Here is a 27,549-nt window from a genome sequence, read left to right as displayed (position 1 = left end):
CCATAGTTTCAATGGAATTTTGGGTAATTGGTTCCAGCTCAGCAAAAATTACATACAAACTAAAAATAAATGCAGTAAAGTACACTAACTTTGAAGTGTGCATGTAGAAGGCTCCTGGTTGATGATGATGATGATGATGAGGATGAGAATTAGAATGGGGGTGGAGGAGAAGGAATTGGGGTGGAAGAGAAGTCACCCCATGCTTCATGCCGCCATTTCACCCATAAAATTTTAGTTCACTTGGTGTAATTCAAGATTATTTTCTTTAAATCAACACTGCACTGCATTATATATTGTCAATATGTAAAATAAACTTCAGAATGACCAATAATTGTACTGTAAAAACGTAAAAATAGTTTATGTTCAAGAGAGTCTCAAGCAAGATGCTTCCTCCACTGAGCAGACACAAACTGACGCCATTCTGGGTGAGTCAAGTTGCTGTTTGGTGCGCTAAAAACTAGTTCCCTGTACTTCAATTATGTTAAATAATTGCGAAAATGACTAAAAATTTTAGTATAAGACTTGGAAAATTATTGAATAGTACAACCTTCTTGATGGTAACGAATTTAAGCCCTAAAACCGATTACAGTACTGTATTGGCGAACTAATACTACAGCTGGTGAGCAGGCGAAAACATGTTGGGAAAAATTCGTAAGGAATTCGTTAACCAATTTTTTTTCATAAACCGAAATTTCGTTAACCGAGGCGTTCGTTAACCGAGGGATCACTGTATATACAATACACAAGAACACTTGCCAACAGTGCGTAACAGAGACGTGACCGATCAATGGTGAAAAGGATAAAAGTAACACAGCTCTATTGACGCCTGCATCATATAGAGATTTTGTTTTTTTTTAAATCCATTTAAAACTGATTTTACTGACTCTGATATCAACATTTCCTACTTTTATATATATATATATATATATATATATATATATATATATATATATATATATATATATATATATATATATATATATATATATATATATATATATATATATATATATATATATATATATATACACCTAGACCCCGACTTACGACGGGGTTAGGGACCCAAATCCAGGTCGTAAGTCGACATAGAAAAATTATTATTATTTTTTTTTTTAATAAAAAATCTACAATGAAATACAGTACAGTAAAAGTAATGAATAATGATGAATGGATACAGTACAGTGAAAGTAATAAATAATAAGGAATGGATACAGTGTGACTGAGCACTTAACCTTTAATGTAGTCAGCTGAATGCATGGGGCCCCCATAATTTTCTAATTATACATGGAGACTACATTAACTGGAAACGTTTCGGTATAGAAAATGCGTGTGTCATTTAAAAAAAAAAAAAAAAAATTTATCTATATCTGAGGCGGTCGTAAGTCCCGACGGTCGTAAGTCCACGTAGTCGTAAGTCGGGGTCTAGGTGTATATATATATATATATATATATATATATATATATATATATATATATATATATATATATATATATATATATATATATATATATATATATATATATATATATATATATATATATATATGCTGATAACCTACAAGGAAAAGAAGAAAACGAAGTTCCCAGCGCTTTAGATTGTAATTCACATCTTCAGGGTGAGGTACAGACTAGAGAGTAATACAAAATCAAAGGTGTATATATATACAGAGGAGGGTGAGACCAGGTCCTTGTGGTTATCAGCATATACCTAGATCCTTTAGCACCAACAGTGATTTACTTGCATATATATATATATATATATATATATATATATATATATATATATACAGTTAACCCTCACTTTACGCGGTCCCGCATTCCGCGTTTCCACGTTTACGCGGTGCCCTGCCGGAACCCAGGATGCTCGCATTCCGTGGTGCGTGTACCCCATTACGTGGAGAGCGGCTGCCGAGCCGCGCCATTTTTGGATCCAAACCTCCCGCCATCCGCCATGTTGTGTAAGCTGCGCGAACATGGTGCGCACAAGGTCGCCCAGTCATCAAAACATTACCAGTTCTTCACCCGCCACCCACCACAGCTGGCCCAAGTCAGTGATAGTGATAATTATGGTGAGGATATGGACTTATATGGACTTTGGGGAGTTTGACAAAGAGGCCCTGCAAGCCTCTGTGGTGGATAGTGATACAATTGATACAAGTGACACAGGTGAGGGCCAATAATCTGCCCTCTGCCTCGGAACCAACCGCCCATCCCCGTGTGCCCAGCCATTTTTTCTACTAATGTAAGTGTTAAAAACCTAATATTATTGATATTTCTCTTAATTATTAATTGTGTGTGCATACCATCATAAAGTTAACATAATATTTTTACTACAACATAGTTGTGTGTCGTCAAAAAGTGGAGTTTGGGGATCGGCCCGGACTCCATTTCAATTAATCCCATATGTTATGTTATTCACTTTACGCGTTTCTCACTTTACGCGGGACCCTCCGGGTTACATTAACCGCGTAAAGTGAGGGTTAACTGTATATATATATATATAATATATAATACGGTATATATATATATATATATAATATATAATACAGTATATATATATATATATATATATATATATATATATATATATATATATATATATATATATATATATATATATATACAGTTGTACCCGGCTACTTGCGATCAATTGAACCCACAGGGTTGCAGCGTTAAGTGAACAACAGAACATATGGGATTAATTCAATAGAAGACGACCCAACCCCAAACTCCCACTTTTGTGACACAACTATGTTGTAGTAAAATATTATCTTAACTTTATGATAATACTGCTAATAATTGAAAATATCAATAATATTAGGTTTTGCACTACATCAGTAGAAAAGATGGCTGCATATGAGGGTTCAGGCAGAAGCAGATATTGGCCTACCTGCACGGTGTCAATGCATCACCCATCACTTACGGTGAAAGTGGGCCACTTCAAAATTCCATATAGTCATATCTCACTATAATTATCACTATCACTTCAGGCGCGCTGTGGATGGCGGCCTTGTTTTGATGACTCCTAACATCGTGCTCGCCCTTCCAGCGTATATGAGGTAGATGAACCACGTTAAGTGAATGTTGGGTTCTGGCGAGGCACGTATATGAAAATCGTTAAGTGAAACGCCTTAGCGGGTACAACTTGATATGTGTATATATATATATATATATATATATATATATATATATATATATATATATATATATATATATATATATATATATATATATATATATATATATATAATATATATATATATATATATATATATATTATATATATATATATATATATATATATATATATATATATATATATATATATATATATATATATATATATATATATATATACACAGTATTACCCTAGCGGTTTCATAGCTGCTTTTATCATAGCGTTGTATCAGAACTAACTTTCATACTTGAGATTTCATCATATCTTGTTGAGTGTCTGACTCGAGACACTATTTTTTAGATTTGCCCACCGCCTACCCCTTGACTGCCTGTTTTGCTCAGAAAATTCATACAAATTACCCGGCAGAATATAATTTACATTGCTGGAATTCTTATTATTTGGTTTATCATTTTGAATATAAACATCATATATTTTGCATTAGACATACAAATTTTAGATAAAATGTTTACTATTGAGTAAATATGTTATCTTTTGTGCAAATATGACATTATATTCAAAATATTCCTGAGTCTTACAAGGAATCCAGCAATGTCAATTATATTATCCTAACTTTAGTTTGAGATTATTTTTTACAAAAAAGTTAAGTATTCTGGTTTTCCCACATCTCCTTGGGGCGGTTGGTGGGGGGTGGGGAGGAGGGACCGACCGACCATCTGTTACCCCGTGAAGAATATTTTTTTTTTTTTATTAACTGAAGATATTTGTTTTAGCTCATAAAATTCGTACAAATTACCCGGTCAGAATATAATTTACATTGCTGGAATTCTTATAATTTGATAATCATTTGAATATAAACATCATATATTTTGCATTAGACATACAAATTTTAGATAAAATTTTTAATCTGAGTAAGTATGTTATCTTTTGTGCAAAATATATGACATTTATATTCAAAATATTCCTGGTCTTACAAGGAATCCAGCAATGTCAATGTATTATCTAACTTTAGTTTGAGGTATTATTTATTAAAATTTAGTGGTTTTCCCCAAAATTTCTCAGAGAGGGAAGAGCCGGCAGTGTAGTGTGAGAGGGAGGGAGTTGAGTCCATTATTTGAATGGACATTTACTTGCGACTGTATTTCTCTAAAGTATTAATTGTGTGCATGTACCATCATAAAATTAAGATGTTATTTTTACTACAACATAGTTATGTGTCTTCAAAAGTGGAGTTTGGGGGTCGGGCTGGTTTCTATTGGAATTAATCCCATATGTTCTGTTGTTCACTTACTTGAGTTTCACTTAACACGGGACCCTCTGGGTTCTATTGACGCGTTAAGTGGGGTACCACAACTGTGTGTGTGTGTGTGTGTGTATATATATATATATATATATATATATATATATATATATATATATATATATATATATATATATATATATATATATATATATATATATATATATATATATATATATATATATATATATATATATATATATATATATATATATATATATATATATATATATATATATATATATATATATATATATATATATATACCCCGCCTAACAGTTTCACTTAGCGCGTTTTATCATATACGCGGTGCCTCGCCAGAGCTGAACTTTCACTTAACGCGGATTTTTTCATCATATACGCGGTGAGTGTCCGGCTCGAGACGCTATTTTTAGATTTGCCCCACCCGCCACCCTGCCTGACTGCCTGTTTTAGCTCAGAAAATTCATACAAATTACCCGGCCAGAATATAATTTACATTGCTGGAATTCTTATTATTTGGTTATCATTTTGAATATAAACATCATATATTTTGCATTAGACATACAAATTTTAGATAAAATGTTTACTATTGAGTAAATATGTTATCTTTTGTGCAAAATATATGACATTTATATTCAAAATATTCCTGGTCTTACAAGGAATCCAGCAATGTCAATTATATTATCCTAACTTTAGTTTGAGGTATTATTTATTACAAAAAAGTTAAGTATTCTGGTTTTCCCACACATCTCCTTGGGACGGTTGGTGGGGGGTGGGGGGAGGGAGGGACCGACCGACCATCTGTTACCCTGTGAAGAATATTTTTTTTTTTTATTAACTGAAGATATTTGTTTTAGCTCATAAAATTCATACAAATTACCCGGTCAGAATATAATTTACATTGCTGGAATTCTTATAATTTGATGATCATTTTGAATATAAACATCATATATTTTGCATTAGACATACAAATTTTAGATAAAATTTTTAATCTGAGTAAGTATGTTATCTTTTGTGCAAAATATATGACATTTATATTCAAAATATTCCTGGTCTTACAAGGAATCCAGCAATGTCAATTGTATTATCCTAACTTTAGTTTGAGGTATTATTTATTAAAATTTAGTGGTTTTCCCCCAAAAATTTCTCAGAGAGGGAAGAGCCGGCAGTGTAGTGTGAGAGGGGGAGGGAGTTGAGTCCATTATTTGAATGGACATTAACTTGGCGACTGTATTTCTCTATTTCTCTTAAGTATTAATTGTGTGCATGTACCATCATAAAATTAAGATGTTATTTTTACTACAACATAGTTATGTGTCTTCAAAAAGTGGAGTTTGGGGGTCGGGCCGGTTTCTATTGGAATTAATCCCATATGTTCTGTTGTTCACTTAACGCGGATTTCACTTAACACGGGACCCTCTGGGTTCTATTGACCGCGTTAAGTGGGGTACAACTGTGTGTATATATATATATATATATATATATATATATATATATATATATATATATATATATATATATATATATATATATATATATATATATATATATATATATATATATATATATACAGGTATATATATATATGCAAGTAAATCACTGTGGGTGTGCGTGATCCAGGTATATGCTGATAAGAACACAAGAACATAAGAATGGAGGAAACTGCAGCGAGCATATTGACCCATACTGGGCAGTCCCGTTTATACCCAACCCCTATTGCTCATATAAGCATCCAACCTACGTTTGAAGCGATCCAGCGTATTCGAGTTAATGATGATATTTGGTAACTTGTTCCATTCATCCACTACTCTGTTTCCAAACCAGTGTTTACCTATTTCACGCCGAAATCTTAATTTGTCTAATTTAAAACCGTTGTTGCGAGTTCGCTCCTGGCTGGATAGTTTGAGTAACTTTGTAATGTCCCCTTTGTTTAACCCTGACTTCATTTTATACACCTCTATCATGTCGCCCCTCACTCTACGTCTCTCGAGGGAGTGCAAATTAAGATGCTTTAACCTGTCTCTGTACTCAAGGTTCCTAATGCTCGGGATTAGTCTTGTCATTCTCCTCTGGATTCTTTCCAAGGATTCTATATCCATTCTGTAATACGGTGACCAGATCTGAACTGCGTAATCCAGGTGAGGTCTCACAAGCGCTAAATATAATTTTAAGATGACCTCGTTAGTCTTGTAACTAACACTCCTTTGTATGAAACCAAGTACTTTATTAGCCTTGTTACGAGCAAAAACACATTGTTTACTTGGCTAAAGATTCCTATTTATCATTACTCCTAAATCTCTCTTGCAGTCGGATTTCACAATGGCATCGTTGTTCATCTGGTAACTGGTTTCCCTGTTTACATCTCCTATACTGAGTACTTTACATTTGTCCACATTGAATTTCATCTGCCATTTTTCCGACCATTCGAAAAACTTGTTTAGATCTTCCTGTGGTTTTGCAGAGTCCTCGTCAGATTTCATTACACGTCCTATTTTAGTGTCATCAGCAAATTTACTGTTGCTGTCTATGCCGATATCTATGTCGTTTATGTATATGATAAATAATAATGGTCCAAGTACTGAGCCTCGGGGAACTCCACTAGTGACGTTGCTCCAATGCGATTTAGTGCCGTTTATGCTCACTCGCTGTTTCCTGTCCCGTAACCACGCCCTAATCCATTTAAGGATATTACCTTTGATGCCATGCGCTTCTACCTTTTTAATTAGTCTTTCGTGGCGGACTCTGTCGAAGGCTTTGCTAAGTCGAGATATACCACATCATAATTGTGCCCCTCGTCCACCGATTCGAAAACTGATGAAAAGAATGTTAATAGATTAGTTAGACATGAACGCCCGCATGTGAAGCCATGTTGGGAATCATTGATCATCTTGTGCTTCTCCAGGTGGTTTCGAATAGAGTTTGAAATGATTGATTCTAGTAATTTGCCTACTATTGATGTTAGACTGATTGGGCAGTAGTTAGAGGATAGTGATCTATCCCCCTTCTTGAAAATCGGTATTACATTCGCTATCCTCCAGGATTCTGGTACTACACCTGTTTTTAATGACATATTAAACAACTTTGCTAAGGGCATACTAAGCTCTTCCTTACATTCCTTTAATATTCTGGCAAATATCTCATCGGGACCAGGTGACTTATCAGGCTTCAGTTTGTCTATTTGCTTATTTACATCGTTACTAGTCACTACTATCTCGCTTAATTTGTCTTCTTCACTATCTCTGAATAGAGTCGGAGCCTCGGGTATCATGTTTAAATTTTCGGTGGTGAAAACTGTTGAAAAATATTTATTCAGATTATTGCTCATTTCGCCGTCGTTATCAGTAAGCTCGCCGGTATCTGACTGTATTGGTCCAATCTTATCTCGTGTTTTAGTTTGATACATTTGGTAGAATCCTATGGGGTTTGTCTTCGCCTCCCTTGCTATCTTCAGTTCATTATTCCTCTTTGCTTTTCTTATCTCGGTCTTAACCCTACCGGCCAATACCTTATAATACTCCCAGAGGTAAATTTCGCCACGGTTTATCCTTCTACCTATAGCCTTCCTTTGGCCAATAATGTTCTTTAAATAATTATTTATCCATTTAGGCTCATTGTTGTCTGATCTGAGTTTTTTGTATGGTATGTTCTGCCTTTGTGCATTAAGTAACTCATTATTTAAATTGTCGCAGAACTCGACAATCTCAGATCTCGTTATCAGGTCGGTGTCATCTGTCAGGTTCACGCCCAAGTGCAGTGTTGATTTAAAGAAAATAATCTTGAATTACACCAAGAGAACTAAAATTTTATGGGTGAAATGGTGCCATGGGGTGACTTCTCTTCCATCCCAATGCCTTCTCTTCTCCCTTCTCCTCCACCCCCATTCTAATTCCCATCATCATCATCATCATCCAGGAGCCTTCTACGTACACACCTCAAAGTAAGTGTACTTTTCTACCATTTTTATTGAATTTAGGCAATTTTCGGTGAGCTGGAACCAATTACCCAAAACCCATTGAAACAATGGTTTCGGTTAACGAGTTTTTTGGTTAACGAGCAACCTTCTAGAACGGATTGTGCTCGTTAACTGAGGGACCACTGTATATAAACGAATAGAATTCCCATCACTATATCATATAGAAATATTTCATTTAAGGATATCATCTTATTGGAAATGTTTCGTAGAGAATTTATTATGGATTATTATGGTATCAAATTCATCTCCCTATCACAATTGGCCACGTTTGAGTGAGGGAGGGGGGGTGGGGGGACTGACCATGCGACCCTACCCCCCAAAAAGGTTCGCTTCCATCAACACACACCAACACCACCCAAACATCACACATACACCCATACATCACACACAAACACACCCTCCAACAACCACCCATACACACACCTTCCAACACCACTCACACACCTCTACAACACCCACACACACCACCACCACCACATCACCAACACCACATCACACCACCACCACCCACACACCTCTACATCACCCACACACACCACCAACACCACATCACACCCATACCACCACCACCCACACACCTCTACATCACCAACACACACCACCAACACCACATCACCCACACATCACACACCCCAACATCATACACACCCCCAACATTACACATACATACACACTCCAACAACCAACTACACACACCCTCCAACAACTGCACGTACACCCCAACATTACCCCCCCACACACATTCCAATCACCACTCACACACCCCCAACAAGGGAATTAAGACAGCAAGCATGAGGAGTGAGGGTCTTATTGTATGGCACATCTGCATGAATGCATGGTAGCGAGTTAAATATCAGATGTTGAGGAGCACCTGGCAGCACTCATTTCCACTCCATCTCTAATTACCCACATCTTTCTGGTTTCTCACTCCATATTTTAAAATGCTATGTAATGTAATGTTGAAGGGATACAACTTTGCTCATTTATAATTATACTTATCACAATATATATATATAAACACATGAGTGATATCTCCGTAGGCTGGAACAATTGGTGCAGAGCAGTTCCAGGAATAAGAGATTTCCGGGTAATGGGACAACTCTCTCAAAGCCGGAATAAAACTTCTCATCCCCGGAACTTTCCGGGTACTGGGAAAATTTTCTCGGAAGTTCCAAAAATTGCACATTACGTCATCTCTTGAACACGGAATGAAATCCCCCATCCCCAGATGGACATAACAAATTAAATCCTATCTTAATCTGTACTGTACAGAGCAATGATTCATACTACTGTACTGTTACATGATTGAATGGAGCTAAGTTACAAAGTAATGTCCTTGCCTTCACCTACCTATGATTTCATAGTAGACCTCCTCGTAGTCAGCATCACCAGGGTGAAGATTTTTATTATCTTCGTCATATGCTTCCTTAAATTTTTCAGTGACATCTGGTTCATTCTCTGTTTTCAAATACATATATTCATTATTAAAGGCAGTGCTTATAATGGGCTTAAAGCTAAAATTTACCAATAACCAGTACTTTTACCTGCATAAACTTACTGTTAGAAAAACAAGATACAGTACTGTACTGTATTAAGCTAATACACTTTACAGTAGAACATTAAATTACTGGACATAACACATGCAAATTTAAGGTGTCATAACAATTGACTGGAGACCAAAAGGGAATTTAGATCATTGATGACTGACAAGATAACCCCAGTAACTTATCCAATATATGTACTGTATATATAAGGCATGGGAATGAAGCCAAGGCCATTATAATGTCATGAAGCCAAAGCTTTTCAAGGCTTCATGAAACCTTAATGCCATTACTTATATACAGTATTATACTGTACAGTAAACCATTGATAACTCGGCATTTGATAACTCGGAATTTCATATAACTCGGCATGGATATGGTCTCGGAATGTATTATAGTACAACTCGGGAAATGCTGAGATATATAAAATTATCTGGGAAAATCTCCGCATATCTGGCCATCTACATCACCTACCAGGCCTCTGTGTCACCTACCATGCCTCTGTGTCAGCTACCAAGCCTCTGTGTCACCTACCATGCCTCTGTGTCACCGACCATACCTGTCACCTACCATACCTCTGTGTCACCGACCATACCTGTCACCTACCATGCATCTGTGTCACCTACTATGATGATTCTTTCTTTGCCTGCAGTTTTGGTAAGTGTTACTTTTTTTACATTTAGTAATTACATGTACTGTACACATACAGTATATGGGTCGATAATGTGTTATTGTTATTATTTTGTAGGAGGGGGGAAGTGCCTCGATAAATTGGAATTTGGGATAACTCTACAAGGCCACAGCCCCATATGTGCCAAGTTATCGAGGCTTTACTGTACTACCTTATGGTGATGGTACTCTAAGTTGCAGCAAGGCTTTACAATAAGCTGATTGTTTTGGGTGTAAATTTTGACTCTCCCTATAGGCTGAAAAAGGTTCCTCATATACAGTAGAATGTCGATATAACACGAGATAGGTTCCAAGGGAGGTCGCTTTAAACAGAATTCGCACTAAATCGAAGTGTTGTTTCAATGGAATAATTTAGTTTGGTACTTGAAAGAAACACAAAACACTAAAAAGACTGAGAGTCTACCCAGATGCACCTCAGCCCATCTCCTAGAATAAACAAAACATTGTTTTTTGTAGTATTATATTAAAACAAACACTCATAAATCAACACAGCTAAAATTATGGGTCTTGAAATGGTCTGCTTACTAGTAATCAGCTGATGGGAAGATGGGGGGGGGGGATGAGGCAATATGTTTGACAGTTGAGCCAAGGTCTAGTGCTTATTTATTTATCTGTCCTTAAGAGTGACTAAGTTTTTCTCTTATAAAATGTCACTGAACTGACATGTTCTATTTAATTTTATTACAGAGGGCTAAAATTTTTATCTCTTGTGCAAAATATATGACGTTTATATTCAAATCATTTGCTGTCTTGCAAGGATTCCAGCAATGTAAATTATATTCCCCTAACTTTAGTCTGTGATATTATATAAGATAAAAACTGTAAGCCTATAACCACTGAACCCTGGCTGGGAAGATTGGGGGGGGCGTGACAGTGACACGCTTGACAGTTGGGAGCCGAAGGTCTGGTGAAGCATTTATTTATGTCCTTTAACTTGAGTTTTTGGTTTTTTGTTTATAAAATGTCACAGAAGTAACTGGGGAGAATATAATTTACATTGCTGGAATTCTTATACGATAGTGATTAATTTGAATATAAACATGCTATACAGGTTGACAATCCTTTATCTGAAATCCTTGGGGCCAGAGGAATTTCGGATTTCAGAATTTTTCGGTTTTCAGAATTTTTTTTTTTTTTTAATGTGTATTAGCCCACCCCGGGATAGATCACTGATCCATATTTGGGCCTGGGGGAGGGGGAGGGGGAGCGAAAATATAATAAAAATTATAATAATAATAATTCACAGGTCTAGGTCGTGTTTCTCACTTTTGATCTTTTTTTCATTCTTGTATTTCTTTATTATTATTATTTTATTATTACAGTACAGTATTATTGTTATTATTATTATTAATTTTATTAATATATTTTTCTAGTATTATTATTACTGATATCATTATTATTTTATTTTGGTGTATTTTTATTTTTCTATTTTTATTTACTATTAATAATTATTATTATTATTATAATTATTATTACCATTACATTTTCGCCCCCCAGGCCCCGATGTGGGTCAGTGATCTATGCTTGGGTGTGCTAATCCCTGTTATTATAAAAAAAAAAAAAAAAACTTCGGTTTTCAGAGCTTTTCGGCTTTCGGAATTTCGGATAAAGGGTTGTCAACCTGTACTGTAGTTTGCACTAGACAAAAATTTTAGTAATCATTTAGTACATTATTTTGAGTACATGTACAGTACAGCTTTGCCCTTAGGACAGTGTAGCGTGCCCAGAGAAACATAAGGAGCCACTTTTAAAATATGAAACACCAGATTAACTCGCACAAAATAGGAAAGATTCGCTTTAAATTAAAACATTGACCTTAATTGTTGGTGTCGCTTTAAATTAATAATCTTAAATTGAATCACTTTAAATCGACGTTCTACTGTGGTAACGATTTATCTTACTAAATTTGTATTATCCACAATACATAAACATAGTAATTTGCAGTCAAAAATCACAGAGAAGCATTGGAACAAATTATCACAATATTTTCAAAGGTACAAAGCGAGATAATTTTTTATCTCTTTCAACATTCAGGTCAGGTCATTGTGATAATAGACCAGTAGGAATAACTTGTGATGTCAATGTGGATCTCAGTTCATGCAAGGTCAGATCAAGGTCACATGGTCAACTCACATTTGACCTAACCTCCCCAAAAGATTACCCTCCCCGGCACTACCTTGGGTGGAGATTCTGACCTGATTGACTTATGACAATATGCTCTCATGTCTGCAATGGTCACTGATCTTACTTAGTTATTCTTCAAAACATTAAGTTTTGGTAATGTTGAGTAAATTTCATCAATAAAATTCTCTCACATTTACCCAAGCAGTTAATAAGCTGATAATAGGAGGTGAAATGATAAATTTATATGGAAAAATTAAACCAATACGTACATATTTCTAACAATACTGTTTCTTGTCACATACAGCTGTGACTAGCTGGGTCTTACTAGCACTTACCAACCATAGAAATATTCTGAGTACACATTCCTTCCAGGCAAAAGTAGGGTGGGAACTCAAACTCATTAGATATAATCACTCGAATCACTGATGAATTCTGTAGTGAGTGTTGTCCGTTGTCAGCTGCACGCACAGATAGCTGATGAAGAAGAGAAATCTTATTTGAAAATAACAATCTAAGTTATTTCAATCTTACAAATTACCAAGTTGTTTTGACTCAGTAAGCAGTGGCAGAGCAGTCATTACTATTTTATCATGAACCTTTTGTTGTTATGAAGTACTGTAGGGAGACCAGGCATATGCTGATTTCCTGATTCTTAACATCCAACAGTTGGTGAAATTTCCCCTCTACCGGTTTGGGCATGACAGTAGCCTACCAAAGGGTTACTCCATCATTGGCAAACATACCCAATAATGGGCCCTGGGATTATGTCATTGCTAAAAATGAGATACTGTATAGGACACTTGTTTTACTATGTTATTACTACAGGCATCCCCCGCGTTATGGAAGGGTTTCGTTCCTGGAAAATTGACAGAAACGTGAAACCTATTTTCCCATTTTGACTTCCATTATAAAACTGGAGATGTGTTCCTACGGAATTTTTTCGGCCCCAAAAAAGGTAATTCAAGCACTTTTATGAATGAAAATAAAAATTTATAAACACATACAATACAGTACATTAAATAATTTATGATACACATGTAATATGAAGAGAAATACAGTTGGAATAAATAAAAATATTGTACTGTACTCACTTTTGCGGCTTTTTTTTGCGCTACTGCGGTCACTTCCACTTGATGGCCTCTTTCCAGTCATCTTGAATAAGGGTAATGCACTGTACTGTACTTACTGTATGTTTGTAAGAGTTAAATCAAACTGCTGGGGCGCAAAACATGCGCGCACACTGGATGTAAACAATGGAATGACTCCACATGGCAACGACACGCTTGGCGGTAGCAAACGCCAAGAAATCCACACAAAACCAATTCTCATTTTTAACAAAAAATTTTAATTTTATATAGTGATTTTTTTTTAATTGTTAAAATTTACCCCAATTTCCGTAAGGGCGGATTTACGGGCCAAAACGCAAAATTATTGGTCATAATTTACAAATTCCGTAATAGCGAAATTCCATAACCCGGGCTTCCGTAACGCGGGGGATGCCTGTATTTACATTATTAACAATCATTATCACTGCTCCAGTAATTGTTCACAATACTAGACTTGTGCTTGAGGGTTAAGGGGGTAGAAACACATGGTGAAGTGAGTCAAGTCCAAGGGCAAGATTCCTACATCACAAAAGCTGAGAAGCTACTGAGAAGAGACTGGGAGGCTCTCATGTGTGAATGAGTGAGATAAATACCTACTTCACAATATAATCTAGCCAGGCCCACCCTTTTTATTCAAATTAGCCCACGAAAGATCAAAACACCATGTGACGTGACCTGAAGCTCTACAGACACACGTCATAGGATGTGACCCGAAGCCGAAAGGTTAAAGCAACTGAATCATGCAATCTTTTGATTAATTTTTATTTATAAATAGGTTAATGTATAAGCATGAAATATCTCTCACCATATGGGAACTACAGTACTGTAACTGTACTTTATAATAGAGCCACAAAGTGCAAAGAGCTGTAATTCCAACCAAAACTTAATTTATCTGTAAATTATCTTTACATCCATCCACTTTCATGAATGGGATACATCAAGGGATATAGAAACTTCAAAAAAGTGGGGAAATGGGTAGCAGAGACTAATACTTTCCCCTTTTGAATCTTAGTTGCCTAGTTTATACTATAAAAGTGCAAAATGTGAATTTAAATTTTCTAAGTATTTCAAAGAGCACCATTCAGTTAAATGTGCAGTCTAAGAAACAAATATCTTCCCAAGTTTTGGTGAATAAATCATGGGAAATGGAGCCATCCCTTGCATGCACCTGTGTACCTCATAAACAGTTGGCAAGCCAGTGGAACCTTGGAAAGGGGTAGCAAAACATAGTACATGTACTTCAACTAGTATGGCAAAAAAAATTTTACAAGTTTTTTTTAATATTATTTTTCAAAATTTATCATTCCATCTCTCATCTCATTTGATTTTACTACAGCAAGAGCTTTACATAATGAAAATTTCTGGAGTTCTTAACTTCAAAATACTTTACCTTTATTTCAAGAAACCATCTCATTTCAAGATAAATTCTCAATAATCTTTACCATATGAACTCCCTTTCAAATCTATGTTTTCAATGCTACGTGCAATGGCAGGTGAGACAAAAACTCTGGGCTGGCAAACAAGAAAGTAAGGAGACAGCAGAAAATTGGTCAAAATACCTACATTATATGCTGATCCTTTCTCCCTGTCAATCTGTTCCAAGACCATTAAGGTATAGTTCTCCCCTGTGTTATCAATCTTGAACGATCTCTTCTGGCCTTCATGTTGAGGAAAAAAAAAATAATAATAATTATCTGGAATATTTGGTATGACATGAACCATAATACAGAAAAATATATGTGATAAGTCCACAAATATTGTACATTTTTTGTTTTTACTTTATGTATTAACCTAGCCATTAATCTAATAACACCAACTGTGATATTTTCAAAGTTCCGGCCATACCAGAAAGGGTGTTAAAATTTTATATCCCTAAACCAAAATATCGCTAAGTGAATATGATTAAACAAGGGATATACAATATACAGTATAGTCTGCATTTACGCGGTCAATTGAACCAGTGGAGGTCCACATAAAACGAGAAACACATAAACGAAATAACAGAACATATGGGATTAATTGAAATAGAGACTGGGTCGACTCCCAAACTCCACTTTTTCCGACACAATACGTACCTTGTAGTAAAAATAACATCATAATTTTATGATGGTATTGCTACACACATAATATCTAAATAAAAAACTACAAATCTAAAGGTGTTTAACACTTATGTTAGTAGAAGAGATGGGTCAGCACACGTGGATGGCGGCTGGTTCCGAGGCAGAGGGCAGATTAGTTGCCCTCCGGTGAATCACTTTCTCTACTCGCAGAGGTTTACAGGGCCTCCCTGACAAACCCCTCAAAGTTCATATCCTCACTGTCACTATCACTGACTTGGGCTGGTTGTGGATGGGTTGCGGGCGAAGAAGTCCGTAATACTACGTTGACGACTAGCATTGATGTTGTCGTGATAGATCTGGGCATACAGCTCCATAACTTTCGACAGAAGGTTATTAGACACTTCATACCAATGCTTGACTGCGTCTTTGTCAAGGATGAGCTTAATTTTCTCCCCCAACTCGATGATTTCCTTCACATAATCATGGCTTGGTCCAGGTAATTCAAGGTTTTTCTGGGGTGGTGGGGGTCCAGCGGAAGCCATTGTGAGGGGAATAGCGGGCACAAGAGAGAACTGTATACGCGGACTGAGAACAATGAGACTGGCCCGGCTAGGTCAGCGACTTCTGGTGGCAGGGCACGTCATGTTACATTAGACCAATCACAGCTAGCGGTGGAGGGAATGCGTGGGTGGTAAGGATGCGTGGCCCAATCACAGTCCGATATGTCATATGACGTCAGCGATAACGTAAGAGCGACCTAATGCGCACCCTTCACCGTGCCGCTTCCAGCGTATGGTCAAGAATGGACCGCTTGAGTAAAAAATGGAGCGGCGCGTCTGGACCTCTCCAGTCGCTAGCCGCGTAAATGATGAAATTTACAGCATAATTAAAACATTTCATTCTGGCAAGGCACCACGTAAATGACCAAACGCGTAAACAAAAACTGCATAAATCCAGACTATACTGTATCTGTATTTAACTATAAACATGAATTTAACATGATTTGAAGAGAACCATATTGTGTAAAGCATAAAGAAAACTGAAGCCATTGATTGGAATGTATGGTGTGATGTAATGGTTGGCATGCTTACCTCGCAAACAAGTAGTCCCGAGTTTAATTCCTAGGCTGAATGAAACTTTGGGCAAGTCTTTTTTATGCCATTTGCCTCTGTCTACCCAGCAATAATTGGTAACCTGGATGTTAACCAATTTGCAGATTGTGTTCTGAGGTAATGGTTAGCCAGTGCTAACTGGGCCATGCAACTTTATAAATTAGGGTGTGGTTTTTGTGTTGGTAACAGCTTCTCCACCTTACATATTCATGCCTAGGTGGCCTTTGAGCCAGCCACCTTGTACACATGGGGCAACCATTATTATTATTATTATTATTATTATTATTATTATTATTATTATTATTATTATTATTATTATTATTATTATTATTATTATATAATGTACAAATAAAGGGTAATGGACAGATTAGGGTTGCAAAAAAATAGAAAGTTTCTGGGAATCTTTAAGGCCTGGGAATTTTTTAAATTTTGGGAATTTTCATATATTTGTTTAGTTTTACTGATTCTGAGCACATCAAACTCTACATTGAACCAGATTTTATTAAATAAAGCATCATGCATACACTTATCGAAAATTAATACCTAAAACTCCAGGTGCGAGTAAAAACTGATTTCAAACATCCCCTAAATCAGTGTACATGCAACTCTATGTTGAAATTAGCAAATTTTCTGAGAGAAGATTTTATTGAAAATATCAAGTAATACAGTTTGTATCACACTAATATTGAAATATTTGCATTTAGTCTTATTAGATACCTTTATAGTACTAGGGTATACATGTAACTGTCATTCGTATCTTTTTAAATCATGTAAACCCCGAGATGCGATATTTCACTTTAACGATGGTTATAAATTAACACCATCTCCCTTCACGCGATCAAAACAACTCGCTTTAATGATATCCATCGAATATCCATCGATAGTCATTGGTAGGAATTTTTTCCTCTACTGCAAACTATGGGCTGTTTATACTCAAATAAATTGCCATCTTGCAAGGATTCCAGCAATATACACTACAGCCGTGTCTGGATTTGTGTCAATCGTAAAACCCGCCATCGCATGGCTCCATGATTATCAGCCAGCATCTTACATTGTACTTATCACCAGTGTTTGTTTTTTTTGTTTTTCAGTGAGAGGACAGCACTAACATTTAAATTTAACTATGGTATGTTATGGTGACTGTGAAGTGATATTTTCTGTGTTTTTGTGACTGTAAGTTATGTGGACTGTTGTTTTGAAGCTGTGAGCAGTGTGAACAGGATAGGGTAAAGGTACGAAACATAAAAGAAAGAAAGATCGAAATGCCAATTCTGGAAACAGAACTTGAGGCAGCTGTGAGCAAATTGAAAAATTATAAAGCTTGTGGTGTTGATCAGCTTCCAGCACAATTTATAAAACAAATGGGCAAGAATGGGATAAAATGTTTGACTAAAATATGTAATTCTATATAGGGTGTACAGTATTTCAAAGGAGACCTTCCCAGGAGCCTTAGAGTGCATCCAGTTTAGAACAATAAGCTTAATAAGTCATGCCTATAAAGTTTTATTAAACATAATTTTAAAAAGAATAAAGTTTGGAATAGAAAGTGAGTTATCTCAAGAGCAAAATGGATTTAAAAGGAGAAAGGAACTAGAGAAGTTATATTTGGTTTGAGAACTTTGATTGAAAGGAGTTTTAAAGGTCCAACAAAATTTGTATACAGTGATACACCGTTTTACGCGGTTAATTGAACCCACGGAGTACCGTGTAAAACAAGAAACGCGTAAATGGAATAACAGAACATATGGGATTAATTGCAATAGAGACAGGGCCGACTCCCAAACTCCACTTTTTCAGACACAACACCTATGTTGTAGTAAAAATAACATCTTAATTTTATGATGGTATGCACACACAATTAATAATTAAGAGAAATATCAATAATATTAGGTTTTTCAACACTTACATTAGTAGAAAAGATGGCTGGGCACACGGGGATGGGGCATTGGTTCCGAGGCAGAGGGCAGATTATTGACCCTCACCTGTAGCACTTGTATCAATTGTATCACTATCCACCACAGAGGCTTGCAGGGCCTCTTTGTCAAACCCCTCAAAGTCCATATAAGTCCATATCCTCACTATCACTGACTTGGGCCGGCTGTGATGGGTGGCGGGTGAAGAACTTGGTAATGTTTTGATGACTGGGCGACCTTGTGTGCACCCTGCCCGCGTCGCTTCCCGCGTATATGAGTAGATGCACAGAGTAAAGTGGGAATCCGGTTCTGGCGGGGTACCGCGTAAATGTAGAAACGCGTAAATGAGAACCGCGTAAAACGGGGCATTAATGTATCTGTTTTGTTGATTTTGAAAAGGCCTTTGACAGGTAAAGCACAATAAACTTGTAGAGATATCGGAAAAAGTTGGCTGCAGTGTTACTAATTGGTTCACAGTTTTATCTCCAACATTGTATAATATATATTCAGAATTCTTAATGAAAGAAGTTACAGGAGATAATGAAGGACTAAAAGGTAATGCAGTAAAACCTTCTTAATAGGACTAATTGGGGAAAATCCAGCCCATATTAAGCGAATTTCCCGAGGGTTTTATTTAATCCGGAAAAGGTCTGGATTAACCAAGAAAAATATGGATGGCAATCCAGATTGCCATCTGGTGCACACGAATACCAGCCCCAACTGCTTTGTTTACAAGCCAGTCGTGCTGCTACACCCCTCGAGTGTGCATCTCTTAACTCCTGTGGACTATTTGTGACTTTGTGGACTAATTACCAAGGCTTCCAAAGGCATGACAGTTTCAAAATCAAGACAGAAGAGGGCCAAAAAGGAGTTTAGCTTGAAAGACAGGCTAGCAGTTTTGGAAGATCAAGAGAAAGATGCTTCAGCAATAGTTTTGATGGAGAAAAATGACTTGAAAAATCAACCATCAACAGCATCACTAACTTTGTGGTAAATACTGTATGTCCTATATGTACAAGAATTATATATTATACTGCAAGTTAGTGATTCAACTGATTCAAAAGCGTATACAGTTGAACCTCGATTTACGTGGTTCTCGTTTACGCGTTTGGTCATTTACGCGTTTGGTCATTTACGCGGTACTTTGCCAGAACCGGGATGCCCGATTTATGCGGTGAATTTACTCATTTACGCGGGTGAAGTATAATTTGTTTATTTACTGAAGATATTTGTTTTAGCTCATAAAATTCATACAAATTACCCGGCCAAAATATAATTTACATTGCTGGAATTCTTATAAGATTGTGATTATTTTAAATATAAACATCATGGAATTTGCATTAGACATGCAAATTTTAGATCTAATGTAAGAATTTTGATTACAAAGAGCAAAAATTTTATCTTTTGTGCAAAATATATGACGTTTATATTCAAAATATTTCTGGTCTTGCAAGGAATCCAGCAATGTCAATTATATTATCCTAACTTTAGTCTGAGGTATTATTTATTACTATACCTTAAAATCTAGTGTTTTCACCCAGACATTTCTCGGAGAGGGAGGAGCCAGCGAGCGTGGGAACAGGGGGGCGGGGGCGCGGGAGTTGAGTCCATTATTTGAATGGACATTAACCTGGTGACTGTATTTCTCTTAAATATTAATTGTGTGTGCATACCATCATAATATTAAAATGTTATTTTTACTACAACGTAGGTATTGTGTCGGCATTGTGTCGGAAAAAGTGGAGTTTAGGAGTCGGCCCAGTCTCTATTTCAATTAATCCCATATGTTCTGTTATTCCATTTATGCGTTTCTCGTTTTACGCGCTACTCCGCAGGTTCAATTGACCGCGAAAATCGGGGAACCACTGTATATATTTTTGCCACCACGTCGGTAGATCCAAACTACAGTATTTCATGTTAATCCGGACTTAATCCAAATTAACAGAAATTAGTCCAGAGTGGTTTGACAGTCCAGATAAAGCAGATATCCAGACATAAAGAGTCTGAATTAAGAAGGTATTATTGTATGTAATATCAAATATATGCTATGCAGATGATACTGCTCTTATCACAGATAGTGAAGAGGCATTACAATTTTTTTTTTTACCAGATCAAATATACGCTACGCAGATGGTACTGCTCTTATCACAGATAGTGAAGAGGCATTACAATTTTTTTTGTTTTTTACCAGATTAGTGGAAAAAGGTGGAAAATGGGGTTTAAGAGTTAATGTTGTAAGGACTAAAGTTGTGGTCATTACCAAATTGGAAATAAATCCTACAATAAAAATTATGGTAAGCAACAGGAACTTAAACAAGTGGAATTTTTTATTTTATTTAGGAAGTAATGTTTTAGCTGTGATGGTAGATGTAAGGAAGAAACCAGACAAGAATAGAGCAGGCAAAGCAGCATTTAATAAGCTAAAAGACATAATGAAAAGGGACATTAACTTCAATTTGAAAAAAGGGCTGCTGAAAGACTTTACAGTATATGGCAAGGGCTGATGTATGGGTCAGCAGTGCGGACACTTTCAGCAGACACCAGAAAGAGGTTGGAGGTCTTTGAAATGTGGTGTTATAGGCGAATGATAAAAATAAGTTACACTGACAGGAAAATAAATGAAGAAGTACCAGAGATGTACAGAAAAAGAAAAATGAGATACTTTGGTCATATAATTAGGGATGAGGGAATAACAACAGAAATATTAATGCGCAAAGCTGAGTGTAGGAGTGGTTGCCAACCCTCAAATATGAGGATCTCTGTGATTAATTGATTGAATGTTTCAAGATATCTTAAATTTTTTGGTTTCCTTAAGAACTAGTTAATTTATATATCAATATGCTTTGAAGACCCAAATTAAGTAGTATGGCAGAAGATGTGTATGGAATAGATAAGGTACTTTTATCATCTACACCTGAAACTACATAATTTTGCTTCAGTATTTAGCTGCAACAGTACAGTTGAGTTTGGATTTACGCGGTTTTTGTTTACGCGTTTGGTCATTTACGAGGCACCCTGCCAGAATGAAATGTTTTAATTACGAGGTAAATTTCATCATTTACACGGGTGAAGTATAATTTGTTTACAGTTGTACCCCGCTTAACGCGGTCAATTGAACCCACAGGGTACCGCGTTAAGTGAAAACCGCGTTAAGTGAACAACAGAACATATGGGATTAATTCCAATAGAGACTGACCCAACCCCCAAATTCCACTTTTTGACGACACACAACTATGTTGTAGTAAAAATAACATCTTAATTTTATGATGGTACATGCACACAATTAATACTTAAGAGAAATAGAGAAATACGCCAAGTTAATGTCCATTCAAATAATGGACTGGAGTCCCTCCCCCACTTCTCACACTACACTGCTGGCTCTTCCCTCTCTGAGAAATTTTTGGGGGAAAACCACTAGATTTTAATAAATAATACCTCAAACTAAAGTTAGGATAATATAATTGACATTGCTGGATTCCTTGTAAGACCAGGAATATTTTGAATATAAATGTCATATATTTTGCACAAAAGATAACATATTTACTCAGAGTAAACATTATATCTAAAATTTGTATGTCTAATGCAAAATCTATGATGTTTATATTCAAAATGATCATCAAATTTTAAGAATTCCAGCAATGTAAATTATATTCTGGCCGGGTAATTTGTATGAATTTTATGAGCTAAAACAAACATCTTCAGTTAATAAAAAAAAAAGAAATCTTCACGACACTATCTGTCAATCAAAGTACCCCACCTTGCCTCCCCCCCCTCTTCCAACCGCGCCAGATGGTCGGTCCGTCCCAACCCTCCCCCCTACCAACCCTCCCTACCAGAGAAGCTTTGGGAGAAAATAGTAATTTACATTTTTAGTAATAAATAATAACTTAGATTAAAGTTAGGATAATATAATTGACATTGCTGGATTCCTTGTAAGACCAGGAATATTTTGAATATAAAGGTCATATATTTTGCACAAAAGATAACATACTTACTCAGAGTAAACATTATATCTAAAATTTGTATGTCTAATGCAAAATCTATGATGTTTATATTCAAAATGATCATCAAATTGTAAGAATTCCATCAATGTAAATTATATTCTGGCCGGGTAATTTGTATGAATTTTATGAGCTAAAACAAATATCTTCAGTTAATACAAAAAAAAAAAAATATTCTTCACGTCCCTTCCTCCCCCCCCCATCCTCCACCATCCCTCCCTACCAGATGTGTGGGAAAACCAGAATATTTACCTTTTTAGTAATAAATAATACCTCAAACTAAAGTTAGGATAATATAATTGACATTGCTGGATTCCTTGTAAGACCAGGAATATTTTGAATATAAATGTCATATATTTTGCACAAAAGATAACATATTTACTCAGAGTAAACATTATATCTAAAATTTGTATGTCTAATGCAAAATTTATGATGTTTATATTCAAAATGATCATCATATTGTAAGAATTCCAGCAATGTAAATTATATTCTGGCCGGGTAATTTGTATGAATTTTAGGAGCTAAATAAAAAAAATAAAAATATTATACTTCACCGCGTATATGAGTAGATGAACAGCGTTAAGTGAAAGTTCGGTTCTGGCGAGGCACCGCGTATATGAGAAATCGCGTTAAGTGAAACCGCGTTAAGTGGGGTACAACTGTATTTACTGAAGATATATATTATTTTAGCTCATAAAATATATAATTACATTGCTGGAATCCTTACAAGATGGTGATCATTTTAAATATAAACATCTTAAAATTTGCATTAGACATACAAATTTTTTAAGGAGATGGTGAAAATTAGCAAACATTTTATCTTTTGTGCAAAATATATGACGTTTACATTCAAAATATTCCCTGTCCTGCAAGGAATCCAGCAATGTAAATTATATTGTCCTAACTTTAGTCTTAGGTATTATTTACTACTAAATATGTAAACATACTGTTTTAACCCAAACATTTCTCTGGTAGGGAGGGAAGGAGGGACCCAGCGAGCGTGGGAAGAGGGGGGAAGCGGGAGGTGGGGTATTTTGATTGACAGATAGTGTCTGGGTGAAGTATAATTTGTTTATTTACTGAAGAAATTTGTTTTTAGCTCATAAAATTCATACAAATTACCTGGCCAGAATATAATTTACATTGCTGGAATTCTTACAAGATGGTGATCATTTTAAATACAAACATCTTAAAATTTGCACTAGACATACAAATTTTAGATGTAATTTAAGGAGATGATGAAAATTAGCAAACATTTTATCTTTTGTGCAAAATATATGAAGTTTACATTCAAAATATTCCCTGTCCTGCAAGGAATCCAGCAATGTCAATTATATTATCCTAACTTTAGTCTGAGTTATTATTTATTACTATACCGTAAAATCTAGTGTTTTCACCCAAACATTTCTCAGAGAGGGAGGAGCCAGCGAGCGTGGGAAGAGGGGAAGGGGGGAGGGGGGTGGGAGTTGAGTCCATTATTTGAATGGACATTAGCCGGGCGACTGTTTTCTCTTAAATATTAATTGTGTGTACATACCATCATAAAATTAAGATGTTATTTTTACTGCAACGTAGGTATTGTGTCGTAAAAAGTGGAGTTTGGGGGTTGGCCCAGTCTCTATTTCAATTAATCCCATATGTTCTGTTATTTCATTTACGCGTTTCTCGTTTTACGCGGGCCTCCACGGGTTCAATTGACTGCGTAAATGCAGACTCAACTGTATTTAAGATGATGTGGAATGTGTGATCTAAAAATTCCTTGACTTTTTATTTTCATATAGATTTTGATACATAATATAGAACAAATTGGTTTAGTTGCTTGAAAACTAATTCATTTATGCCATAAACCAAATTCCTTGGATTAATGCCTTTATAATATACATTCTCTCCTTGATTTACGACGGGGTTCCGTCCCGACGACCAGGTCGTAAGTCAAATTGGTCGTAAGTCGAAAAGACAAAAATAACACATAGAAATTGTAAAATGAGTGTCTCTTTTTCTTCTCAGCACCATGAAAACTCTCACTTTAACGCTTGCCAGCCATTTTAAAGGGAATTACAATAAAAATTTTTGTCAGTACACAGCGCAATCACTAACGTCAAGACTTGAAAATATGTAATGTGAAAAATATTTTATACGACCATTTGCCATATATGTCTGGTTGTCGTAAGTCGAATATGTCGTAAGTCGAGGGGAGACTGTACCTGTAATTGTATTTTGTGGCCAACCCTTATTTGTTTTACTCACAGTGTATGCATTGGAAATTTTAATCTTAAACTTAGTATTGTATTGTAGATATCTCCAAATATGTTAAAATGTATAAAATTTCCACGAATAAAGAGAAATATATGTTTTTGCAACATTCTGTAAATTTAAAATTTTTTCCATTACAGTTAACCACTTACGCGTCCCACATTCCGCTTTTCACGATGCTGTGCTCTGCCGGAACCCAGGATGCTCACATTCCGCGACCGCGCAATTCTTTACGCTGGGCGGCGGCTGGCGAGCCGCCGCCATTTTGGATCCAAACCTCCGCCATCCGCCATGTTGTGTAAGCGGCGCGAACATGATGCATAAGGTCGCCCAGTCATCAAACAAATTATTACCAGTTCTTCACCCCACCCACCACAGCCGCCCAAGTCAGTGATAGTGATAATTATGGTGAGGATATGGACTTATATGGACTTTGGGGAGTTAAAGAGGCCCTGCAAGCCTCTGTGGTGGATAGTGATACAATTGATACAAGTGACACAGGTGAGGGCCAATAATCTGCCTCTGCCTCGAACCAACCGCCCATCCCCTGTGCCCAGATATTTTTCTACTAATGTAAGTGTTAAAAACCTAATATTATTGATATTTCTCTTAATTATTAATTGTGTGTGCATACCATCATAAAGTTAAGATAATATTTTTACTACAACATAGTTGTGTGTCGTCAAAAAGTGGAGTTTGGGGATCGCCCGACTCCATTTCAATTAATCCCATAGGTTATGTTATTCACTTTTTGCGTTTCTCACTTTACGCGGGACCCTCCGGGTTACATTAACCGCGTAAAGTGAGGGTTAACTGTATTCCTATAAATTCCCATTTATTTAAAAATTTCCTGAGGAAAGTTTCCATTCTCAAAATTTTCAGAAATTGTGCAACCACCCTAGGAACAGATGAACAAAACCATAACATAATAAGCAGCCCACAACAACAGTAAATGATCAACACATGCTAGCCATACCATTTTTGTCATCAGCTCCCTCTACTGTTGATGCATCATAGTCAATATCCACAGAGACTTTAGCATTGTCACCAAGATCATCATCAGTCACATGGAATTTCAGGTAATTATCAGTTTTATTCTGTGTGGTGCATTTGACTCTGTCGCCAGATTTATAAATGTTCTGAAAAAAAAAAAGTCAGATTTTGAAATTCATGGTGATCTGCACAACAAACCTATATAAAAAATAAAAAGGAATGCCTATAATATTCTTGATTCTAGGCACTCTACATCATAGCAGTTAATGTGCTACAAGTGTAGAACAATTTCTTTGGTTTAATAACAGTTTTTCATCACAAAGTTCAAGGAATTCTCTGTCAGGAACATTAAATAAGCTTATTTCTATTGCAAAGTCAACTTCTAATACCTCTTGCATGTGGACAGTTGGTATACCATCAACACAGGTGTCAAAATGAAACTGTGGATAATTGTCGTTGACATCTGTCACCTGCATGCTGATAGTTACATTCCCTTTTTGGGGACTAATTCCATTATCTTCAGCCTGCAAGATGAGAGGGAAAAAAAATTAACTATTTCAAAGTGTATTAGTTTATATATACATATATGTCAGCTGTTGGAAAGGCTAGCCTAGTATCCAAAACTATAATCACTTTTTACGTTCTTAACACTAATTTAACACTATATTCTTGGATGATGATTTTGTTCTGGTACAATATGTTCAACACTGCAAAACACAAATTGTACACAAAAAAAAAAAAAAAAAAAAAATATATATATATATATATATATATATATATATATATATATATATATATATATATATATATATATATATATATATATATATATATATATATATATATATATATATATATATATATATATATATATATATATATATATATTCTCTCTCTGTGTGTGTGTGTGTGTGTGTGTGTGTGTGTGTGTGTGTGTGTGTGTGATCAGTCCATATAGCATGCGGACTTCCATATACAAACAATGCCTCACTAGTTGGGAATCGAACCCTGGGAAGTAGTATATGTAGTATTAGAGCGTAATCATCCAAAATATACTTAACCTTACCAAAAGCACCATGACATAATCCCCTCTCTGGTGAGTCAGGTTGACCTTGGCCCGTAATCTGTGTGAAGGAAGAAAAATTAAAGTGACAATCAAATGATGTTCTTTCACTTACCAATTTCAGACAGTAGATCAGTGGCAAAGGGGATAGAAGCAAAGTAAAAGTCGGTGAAATGTGGCTAAGTAGGCAAGTAAGTAAGTTAAGTAAGTGAACTGTGACTCAGGGAAAAATAGTGAAAAAATTTGTAAGCCAATTCAAAGGTACAGTGGGATGATGTATCACTCAGACGAGTCTTTTTTTA

The 27,549-nt window shown here is 35.8% G+C and overlaps 1 protein-coding gene across 2 annotated transcripts in view; it reads right to left on the bottom strand.

Moving 5' to 3' along the window:
• Window positions 1–27,549, bottom strand: part of LOC121871536 (cadherin-23-like) — a gene marked incomplete at its 3' end in the record, with an annotated part of 255,663 nt that overhangs the window by 71,980 nt on the left and 156,134 nt on the right. For both annotated transcript variants that reach the window (XM_042373970.1, XM_042373971.1), the window contains 6 exon segments: window positions 9,742–9,849; window positions 13,082–13,220; window positions 15,416–15,510; window positions 26,168–26,330; window positions 26,574–26,708; window positions 27,251–27,308. In XM_042373970.1, the coding sequence (XP_042229904.1) occupies window positions 9,742–9,849; window positions 13,082–13,220; window positions 15,416–15,510; window positions 26,168–26,330; window positions 26,574–26,708; window positions 27,251–27,308 (698 nt within the window).

This window comes from Homarus americanus, unplaced genomic scaffold (assembly GCF_018991925.1).
Source record: "Homarus americanus isolate GMGI-L3 unplaced genomic scaffold, GMGI_Hamer_2.0 scaffold45698, whole genome shotgun sequence".
Taxonomy (NCBI): Eukaryota; Metazoa; Arthropoda; class Malacostraca; order Decapoda; family Nephropidae; genus Homarus; species Homarus americanus.
The sequence above is the reverse complement of the archived record's forward strand: the minus strand, read 5'-3'. Positions and strand labels throughout refer to the sequence as shown.